The 10,316-nt window shown below is 45.9% G+C and overlaps 1 protein-coding gene across 2 annotated transcripts in view; it reads right to left on the minus strand.

Annotated features, from left to right (window-relative positions):
- Positions 1 to 10,316, minus strand: part of LOC137352210 (kazrin-like) — a 528,676-nt gene that overhangs the window by 62,130 nt on the left and 456,230 nt on the right. For both annotated transcript variants that reach the window (XM_068017431.1, XM_068017432.1), the window contains exon 5: positions 206 to 397. In XM_068017431.1, coding sequence (XP_067873532.1) covers positions 206 to 397 — 192 coding nt within the window. The remainder of the gene's footprint in view (positions 1 to 205; positions 398 to 10,316) is intronic.

Consider the following 10,316-nt stretch of genomic DNA (forward strand, 5'->3'; position numbering starts at 1 on the left):
TCTCTAAGGGCTCTAAAAGCTAATGATAGTACTCTGATCACTGCCCTGGCTCAGATCAGGTAATTCTGCACGGACTGGAGATCAAACCTAGATCTGTATATGTTACTGGAAATAGTTTGCTCAACTGAAAGACAGAAGCCAGTTACACATTTAGTGGGAGTTCATTGTCCCCATGTTCCACTGCAAAGCACAGCTGTCCACTCACCCTGAAGGGCCTCTTTGGCTCGGGCCAGCTCGGTCTCTTTCTGAGCAAGCTGCACTTTCAGCTCAGTCACCGACAGGATCTCAGCCGATTTCCCCGCGTTCGAATCCTCCAGCTCCTTTGTCAGCATTTCCTTCATCTGCCTTAGCCACTGCACCTCCTCTTGGAGTTGGGAAACCTCCTCACGTAGAAGCACTGTCAACATATCAAATACACACCTCAGTATCAGACAGACAACTCTGGGAAAAGCACTGCAAGCCCATTATTGTTCAGGGGGGAAAAAAGGGAAAGGCAGCTTAACATGCAAGAAACTCTGACCAAGGGTCTCCAACTAAAAACAAAACTTCTCTTTTCCCAACAGTGGCTGGACACAAACTGCCCCTACACCATTGAATCACAGATTAGTACAGCATAGAAGGAGGCCATCTGGCCCATTGAATCTTTGCTGATTTTTTCAAAGAGCATTCTGGTTAGTCCCACTCCATTGCTCTTTCCCCATGCAATTTATTTTCCTTCAAGAATTTATCCAATTGCTTTTTGAAGGCTACTATTGAATCTGTATCCACCACCTTGCCCATTTTGGAAATGGGAGCCAAACTTTTAAAATGGATCCATAGGACATATTTGTAAAGTTCTCCGACGTGTGTGTGCCCAGCAGGAAAGCATGAAGTTCACATGAAAAGCTGGGGCAGTGTGGAAGCCACGCCACTAATTTCAGATAATACAACATGCATAAAGATGCAATTCATAGACAGGATTGTCAGGCACTATTCATTATATAATAGTCAGGACTGTAAGCATTGGTAGGTTATTGGCATCAAGCCAACCCTGATCCGGTTTCTCCCTTGTTGACTCCAAACTCAACTATTCCAATATTCTCCAGGCTGACCTCCCACCTACCACTCAGCATAAACTTGAGTTCATCCAATAATCTGCTCTCTGTATCCTAACTGGCACCAAGTCCTGCTCACCCATAACCCTGTGCTCACTGGCCTACATGGGCTCCCTGACCAGCAGCACCTCAATTTTAAAATTCTCTTTCTTGCATTCTTGGCCTTGCCCCTCTCTATCCCTTTAACCTCCTCCAGCCCTACAAGCCTCCAAAATCTCTGGGCTCCTCCAATTGTGGCCTTTTGCGCATCCCCAGTGTCCTTTACTCCTTCATTGGCAGCCATGTCTTCAGCTGCCTAGGCCCTAAGAATTTGTTCTCTAAACCTCTCTCCTCCTTTCAGTCACTCCTCAAATCCTCTACATAGTGACTCAGCATTCGCCTTTAGTATTCCACCTAGTATGTTATATACATCTATATGATCTCCTCTCATTCACCTCTTTTCATAGGTAAAGAATATGAGTTTTGTTCCAATTAAGGATCAGCCGTGTGGACTTTTTCTGCAGCGGTTCTAGACCTGGATGCTTCCCTCATGCATCAGTAACTAAAACTGAACATATGGTTCTTGCCAGACCTGCAGAATGTGGTCACCAGAAAGTTCCAAAAATCAACTAGGGATCATTGGTAAGGTGCACCTACTATGCTAGCAGTAGGCAGTCCCACCTCAAAATGATACATGCTGCACTCCCCCACCCACACACCCCACTCCTTCCCTACTCCCTCCCACACCACACTCCCCATGGAAATGAAACCTGGAAGAGATGTTAGAGGAGAGACACTGCGAGTTGTTGTGATCTGAAGTGCACTGCCTGAAAGGGTAGTGGAAGCAGATTCATAATAGCTTCCAAAAGGGATTTGGAAAAATATTCACAGAGGAATAACTTGCAGGCTACGGGGACAGAGCAGGGGATTGGGACTAATTGGATAGCTCTTTTACAGAACTGGCACAAGTACTATGGATCAAATGACCTCCTCCTGTACGATATGATTCTATGTATAACGGGCGGTTGGATTGATATTGCCTGCTACACACAATCACACAAACTCAAAATAATCCCCGCCGTTTCCAGGAGAGGAAGACAAAGGAGAAACCTGAAGAGAGAATGGAGACAAAGTCCCTAACCGGGTCTCATCTGTTATTTTCACTCTTGCCAAACGTTTCTCTCTTCCTCTCCCTCTTGAATGCAGCCAATGGAACCTCACTTAATTTGCAGTTGTTCAGGGTTGAGCCTTGACAGACTATTCAAAGTGACTGCTGCAATTGCGTACAGAACGCCTGTTACTGCATGTCAAACTACGCCACTGTGTAAAGCGCTGAGAGGTTTTAACAACGTGACAAGGTGCTATATCAATGTAAGTATCGGTATATCAAAACCTTTAGAGTGATTTAAAAAAAATTCAGGAAATTTCCAATTTAAGGGCAGAACCAGAAGAGAGGGAGAGAAAAATGAAAGACCAATTCCCTCCAGTGTTAATAGATCCTGCATTACCAGCATAGCACCTTTAAAATTGATAGGAGGTGGCTGGAGGAGTGAAATGGACCATCACTGGCTGATATTCCCAGCCAAAAAGGTCTCATTTGACCTGAGTCATTGGATCAGAACAGTATGATAGATGGGAAAAATCAAGTAGGAACAAGACATAGAATTTCATCAATTTTACACAAGCTGCGAGAAGCTAAGCACCTTACAAAACCCACATCTTTAAAATCAACCCCTGCACCCTCCTCAACCCCAAAATGAAGCACTGGGTTGACTGTGTTTAACTAAAAGCCCCTCCCACAACACCCCCACTCCCCCCACCATAATCTGTCACAGCAAAGGAGCCAGGGGGCTCCCACAAGCAACTCATCAGTCAGTTCAGCTAAGAAGCAAGTCTATGGTTCATTACTAAACCAGACCTATTAAAATAAACCCTGTGGCTTCAATATAGCGCCTTTCTGTTAAAGCTCCTATTGGAATCTACACTTGTACCTCATAAACCTGCTGCCAGCAGAGACCCAAAGTTGATTTGAAATTTAAAGTGCAGCGCTGGATTCCCTCACTTGTCGCTGGGGGAAACACCACTTTCCAGCTTGTAATAGGAATGATAGCATCGGGTAAAATAAGCTGGGGAGAGCAAGGCACAGGGGTCATGGGAATCTTCAGCAAGTAAAAAGACTTCTTTAACAGGGATAGGCACCAACATGTTACACCACAGACATCTGACAAAATTATTGACTCAGCCACGGACATGGAGGCAATTAATATGTATATAAAGTGTATTGCCAATCTAATGCCATCAAAATACAGTCTGATTTAAAACACATTTCTCCCTATTTACTGAAATACCTGGCATTGTCTTTGCTTGCACAAGTAGTCAATGACTGCCTGCACACTTCTTGTAGCAGTGGGAGAACTGGGGTAGATGTCCATCTATCAGGAGTGATCGTGATCTCTTTCTCTCCCCTTTCACTCTCTCTCTCTCTCTCCCTCAAGCCCTATCCCGTCTCTTTCTTCCCCCTGCTCCCTCTCTCTGACTGTTAATGGGAATGGCAATTTCTGAACTTCGGACAGATTTGGTTTTTCAGCGGGCTTTTGAAAATAACTGGAACCCACCAGAAAACTCTGAATCTGTCCGAAGTTCAGAACTGCTGTTCCCACTTCCAGCACCTGTCAGTTGTGAAACTGACACTTGCAATTTTTTTAAAGCAGTTTGAAGAAACCAATGGGAAATTTTTCGTCCCTGACATTACCAGTCAGGGACCTCAAAATCTTTTACCACGGACACTGGTGTCCGTGTATGGACACGTTGCCGACCCCTGTTCTTTAAGATGTTAAGCAGTGGACAGTGAGAAACACAACAGCCTGCTGAAGATTCACCAGTAACCGGACTCCACCCTTGTCAGCTATGGCTCAGTGCATTCTCACCTCTGAGCCAGAAGGTTGTGTGTTCAAGTCCCATTCCAGAGACGTTCCAGCACAGTACTGAGGGAGCGCTACCCTGTTGGAGGTGCCATTTTTCAGATGAGACGATAAACCAAGGCCCCATCTATCCTTTTAGCTGGACGTAAAAGATTCTGTGACACTACTTCAAAGAACAGGAGAGTTCGGCCCTGGTGTCTTGATCAGTATTTATTCCTCAACCAATATCACTATCTGGTCACTAACTTATTGCTGTTTGTGGGAGCTTGCTGTGCGCAAATTTAGATTTTAGATTAGAGATACAGCACTGAAACAGGCCCTTTGGCCCACCGAGTCTGTGCCGAACATCAACCACCCATTTAGACTAATCCTACACTAATCCCATATTCCCACCAAACATCCCCACCTGTCCCTATATTTCCCTACCACCTATCTATACTAGTGACAATTTATAATGGCCAATTTACCTATCAACCTGCAAGTCTTTTGGCTTGTGGGAGGAAAGCGGAGCACCCGGAGAAAACCCACGCAGACACAGGGAGAACTTGCAAACTCCACACAGGCAGTACCCGGAATCGAACCCGGGTTCCTGGAGCTGTGAGGCTGCGGTGCTAACCACTGCGCCACTGTGCCGCCCACAAATTGGCTGCTACACTTCATAAAAAGTACTTCATGGGCTGAAAAGCATTTTGGGTTGTCCTGGTGTCGTGGAAGGTGCTATAATAAAAGCAAGTCTTTCTTTCATAACTGGCCCAAAGGTCTGCACTGCGGTGTTGAGAGAGGCATTCTTTTTGATCTCAAAATTGAATTCTCCCCCATCAGAAGCTGATAAACAAATAAGTGAGAAGGTAACAAACAGAAAATGGTGGAAACAGTCAGCAGATTAGGCAGCAGCCATGGAGAAAGAACCAGAGTTAACCTTTCAGGTTGGTAACCTGCCCTTAGAACTGGAAAACGTTACAGATGTAACAGGTTTATAGCAAGTACAAGTGCAGAAGGAAGGTCTGTGATATGGTGGAAGGCAGGAGAGCTATCAAATGACAAAAGGGATGATGGTGTGAGGCAAAAGGGGATAGTAATGGAACATGGAAAGATACAAAAGATGAGAACAACAGAATCATTACCAGCACCAGCTGTCTAAAAAAAAAAAAATAGGAGCAGTGGTTATGAACTGAAATTGTCAAACTTGATGTTGAGTCCAGAAGTGCCTAATCGAAAGACGAGGTGTTGTTCCTCGAGTTTCTGTTTAGCTTCATTAGAACAGCTTAGGAGGCCGAGGACAGACAGGTCAGAGTGAGAGTGGGAGTGGGACAGAGTACATTGCCTCTTTTTTAAATAAGTGGGAGTGTATTGTTTAACTGGGGTTGAATACTTGCTATTGACGTCTGGAAGGCTACTGACCCCGGGGTCACTTTAGTCACACGTGCTTTACCTTGTGCCGAAATCAGTACTGCAGGGTTACTGAGGTGGCTCTTGAGTTTACAGCTCAAGCAGACAATGGGCTGAATTTCAACGCACCGGGACTGAAAGGGCAGTGAGAATCCCACCCAATTCTACCGCGCCAAGCCAATTAGGAGCTTGGTGCCAGGATCTCCATCCCTTTAAGGATGGGGATCCCCCCTCCAAGAGCCAGCAGTGCCACTGGGAGCAGTGGCCACTGCCAGCACTGCAAGAAGCCTTGGAACCAGGCTCAGCACTGGACCTCAGGTAAGTGAGACGGGGTTGCTGGGACCAGAACGACAGGCCCTGACGATGGAGAGGGTGGGCGTTGAGAGTAGAGGGACAGGAGTTCAGGGAGTTGGGTTGATTGCCAGCAGGGGCCCCCCCCATGAACCACAGATTGCCCACGGAGGAGGCCTCCCTCCCCCACCAAGACTTCAGAGAAGTTGCCTCGTTTCACTGGGCGACATTCCACGTGACGGAGGCCCCCCCCACCACCGGTGGCAGGAAGAGGCCCTTAAGTGACTGATAATAGATCTCATAAGGGCCTCAAGTGGCCTCTGGGTGAGAAGGCCATCGTCAGCCTATCCTGCCCCTGACTTAATCATGTCGTAATGGGCCCCTCAACCCACTCGCCTCCTGCCACAATTCAAAAGCGCCCCCCCCACCTCTTAACCCGCCTCGGAGTCCATTAAATTACCCGTATGTCTAAGTTGTAATCATGGGCGAACAGTGGTCAACCTTAGGCCCACGACCTGCGCACATCTCCCCGCGCCCCCCATCCCACCTCTGCTTCGCTGGTGCTATTGATAATGTGTCTTCCTTGACCCAGAGACAAGCAGCCAGTACATATAAATAACAGGAGTCTGATCTGTGCAGCTCTGTACTTACAGCATGACACGAACTGTGTGTATGTGTGGGGAAGGCGGGGGTGTGGCGTGTGTGGGGGGTTAACCTAAGCTGTTGAATGGGAAATGGGCTGGTTCAGATCAGATACCCAATTTACATCCCACCTGATTTTGCTCTCCATTGAAGTCAATGGAGAATGAAATTGGCAGGGTGTAAAATGGACTTTTGACCCATACCAGTGGAGTGATAATGTTAAAATAAGGGCTTGTGTGTTTAACAGGCTAGTAAAGGAGGGGTCTTTTGTGGGAGAGGCTCACAAGATTAAGGAAAGCTGGGTTTGCGGGTGGGGGTGGGAAAGAGGAGGAGAAGGAGGCCATACGTCTCCTGTTGATAATGTTTCATCAGGGCAAGAACTTCCTTCATTTAGCCTCTCACGCTGTGACCCAGTGGGCTATTCCAACAATAAAAAGGGTGGGTAGATAAATTCTAATCCTCTGAAAATATTTGGTTTTGAATGTCCATGGGGAGCTCAATTTTGTTGAAAGGTTTTTCCAAGTCATTATATTTAATGTAAAGTGACACCCATGCATTCACATTGAGAGACTGCCATGCAAAAGTAAGGTGATGGTTATCACATTTCCCTGAGTTTTACCCCTGTGATTTGTGCTGGAGACAGTTTGAATAATTAAACCAGAAATTACACATCCCTGCAAATCAGTCGAATGCTGATATTAAGCTCAGCTTAGTGGTAGCAATTTCTCAGTGTCAGGATGCTGTGGATTCAAGTCCCACTCCAGGATTTAAGCACAAAATCTAGGCCGACACAGCTGTTAAAAAGACTTGCAGTTACTGAGGCAGTGATGCTTATATGATATGCTGTGCTTGTGATGACCTATAAATTGGATCTTCCTGTGCACAAGCGGCTGCTGTGTTTGTCAACATAATTACTGCACCTGGAGATAGTTCTTCGTAAGTAAAATCTTTTGAAATATTTCTGAGAGATGTGATAAAGTGCTTTACAAGTTTTCTTTCACTGGCAAAGCGAACAAACAAAATCAGGATAATAAAAGCAAAATACTGCAGATGCTGGAAATCTGAAATAAAAACAAGAAATGCTGGAAATACTCAGCAGGTCTGGCAGCATCTGTGCAGAGAGAAGCAGAATTAACATTTCAGGTCAGAGACCCTTCTTCAGAACTGGCAAATATTAGAAATGTAAAAGGTTTTAAGCACGCAAAGCGAGGGTGGGGCAAGAGAGAACAAACATGAAGGTGTTGATAGGACAAGGTCACAGAGAATAACTGACCAGAAGGTCATAGAACAAAGGCAAGTGGTATGTTAATGGTGTGCTGAAAGACAAAGTGTTGGTACAAATAGGGTGTGAATGACTGTAAAGCACAGAGCACTCCAAGCACAAACATAAAAAAAATATTAAAAAAACAAAACAGTGGGTAAGCACAGTGGAAACAAATTAAACAAAATGATAAACCTAAAATAAAATAACCAAATAAGAAAGGAAAACGAGAAAAAGAAAAAATAACTAAGCATAAAAAGGGGGACCCGTCATGCTCAGAAATGATTGAATTCAATGTTCAGTCTGGCAGGCTGTAGTGTGCCTAATCAGTAAATAAGATGCTGTTCCTTGAGCTTGCGTTGATGTTCATTGAAACACTGCAGCAATCCCAGGACAGAGATATGAGCAGGGGGGCGGGAGGTGCTGAAATGGCCAGCAACCGGAAGCTTGGGGTTATGCTTACAGACTGAGCGGAGGTGTTCCGCAAAAATCAGGAACTATCCGTCTAATTTTTGAGGTGTTTTCAGTCTCCTGGAGACTCTGATTTTTGCTGAAGTACAGTTCTACAGATGCTGCCCACCAGCTACCACACCCCCACCCAGGTCAAACCCCAGATGTTGTTCCTCACGTCAGTCTAATCAATGGATTTCTGTTTTCTATTTAACTTCGGAAGACGTTGTAGCCCAGCCGGATATTGTCGCCCCTGGGGAAAGGGGTGAGATGAAACATAGCCAGGGCTCGTGTTCCTCACCGTTTGGTACATCCTGCTGAAAAAATTGTGTGTGGATGCAGATCGAAGGCAGGATGGAGCATAGCCAGTTATTCATCGTGAGGACTTCTATATAATGACTCCATCTGTCAGTGTAATATGGGAAGGTCCCTGTGCTTGGCGACAGCAAAGGGCTGTTAATACTATCGTGACTGAGAAGACTGGAGGATAGAACTGTACTTTGGACTGATCCAACTAGGACCCTCTTCAATGGACATACCCTGACTTCATCCTCATTCTCAGGACCTCCAATAGACTGTCAGTCTGTGGTCTAATGTAGCCTGACTGGGCAGGACAAAAATGTTGCTAGAGGACCCAGCATTGGTGGTCACTGTCCAGTCCTTGGTAGTTAAAGCCACAATGTATTTGTAAAGTGGTCTGTGATGCTCAACTCATGTCCCTCCCACTGGTGGCCTGTAACTAGCGTGCTACCTCCATGGTCACCAGCTCCAGGCAAGTTATCACCTGGATCTTTACCAGAGAGATTCCCAGTCATATGGCACCTGAATCTTTCTGAGGAACCAGATGAGGATGCCTTTAGCCTGTTCCAACCAGTACATGGGACATCACATTCGCAATCCAGTCTAAGCAGCTTGGTTGAAGGCATCTCATCACGTCTTGGGGGAGCAACAGCCTGTAACGGAGGGCTGAGTATCGCAATCCATGGTGGACTCTTAAATAAAAACAAGAAATGCTGGAACCACTTAGTAGGTCTGGCAGCATCTCTGGAAAGAGAAGCAGAGTTAACGTTTCGGGTCAGTGACCCTTCTTCGGAACTCTTGATGGTGGACTCTTGATTGCCGCAGGTGCTGAAATTATTAGAAAGCACAGCAAACATCTTGACGGTCCAGCATAGGAATGCATCCAGTTCCTCTGCACCAGACTCACTTGGCAAGCCCTCTCTCAGTCCCACTGTATTTGCCTTGGGAAACCAGGAGAGGTCAGAGGCAATGTTCTTCCCTGGCCAGGACTTAATCTGGAAATCAAAACTCTGTCCAGCCCCACAGGTTTGCAATATTTAAGGAGGCTAATGGATTGTTGTCGACAGTTAAAGCCTTTTCTACCGGGGAAGCTGGAACTTCTCGCTGATTATCCAGTTGAGAGCAGGAAATTCCAGCTTAGCGCAGCTAGAATTGATACCATTCCTCTTAGCCAGCTTCAAGCTACTGTTTGGATAGACTATGAATTGCTCCTTGGCATCCTGACACAATCACTGTGTTTAGGATTGTGAAAGAAATAGTGGACTCCATTACGTTCTCTGGAGGGCCCACTATGTAGACACAACCCGAGGTTAGGGTGGAATCTAGAACTGTGCTAATGTTTTCCCACAGTTTGAGTTGACATGGAGTGAAAATCTCCCCTTCTCCCCCACATTACTGACATCCCAGTGACAGTGCTGTGCTCCCGGACATGGGCAGCAAGGCTAAAGCCTGCAGAGCTGAACATGACACAGGTTCCAGCCAAAACCTTCTGTTTTAACTCCACTGTACGGGGTCAAATCACCTGCTGCAAAAGGCAGCTCCAACCCTCAGCCCTTTAGGAGATTGTTATTGCATCTATGAACAGTGCAAGGGAGTATTCTGACTGCGTGGATCTGCACTATAAACTTGGAACCTGTTTGATTTATACAGTTGTCTAACTACCATGCTAGACAGTGCATTTCTCCAACTGAGTCACTTGGGATCAGCTGAAAGATATAAAAGAACAGTGTGTGCCCAGAGCAGGACTGACCAATGAGAAAGTGCTTAATAATCACACTCTACCAATAACCCAAACCTGGTGTATAGGGCTTTTTTTTTTTAGATTAGAGATACAGCACTGAAACAGGCCCTTCGGCCCACCGAGTCTGTGCCGACCATCAACCACCCATTTATACTAACCCTACACTAATCCCATATTCCTACCAAACATCCCCACCTGTCTCTATATTTCCCTACCACCTACCTATACTAGTGACAATTTATAATGGC

This window comes from Heterodontus francisci, chromosome 37, assembly GCF_036365525.1.
Source record: "Heterodontus francisci isolate sHetFra1 chromosome 37, sHetFra1.hap1, whole genome shotgun sequence".
NCBI lineage: Eukaryota > Metazoa > Chordata > Chondrichthyes > Heterodontiformes > Heterodontidae > Heterodontus > Heterodontus francisci.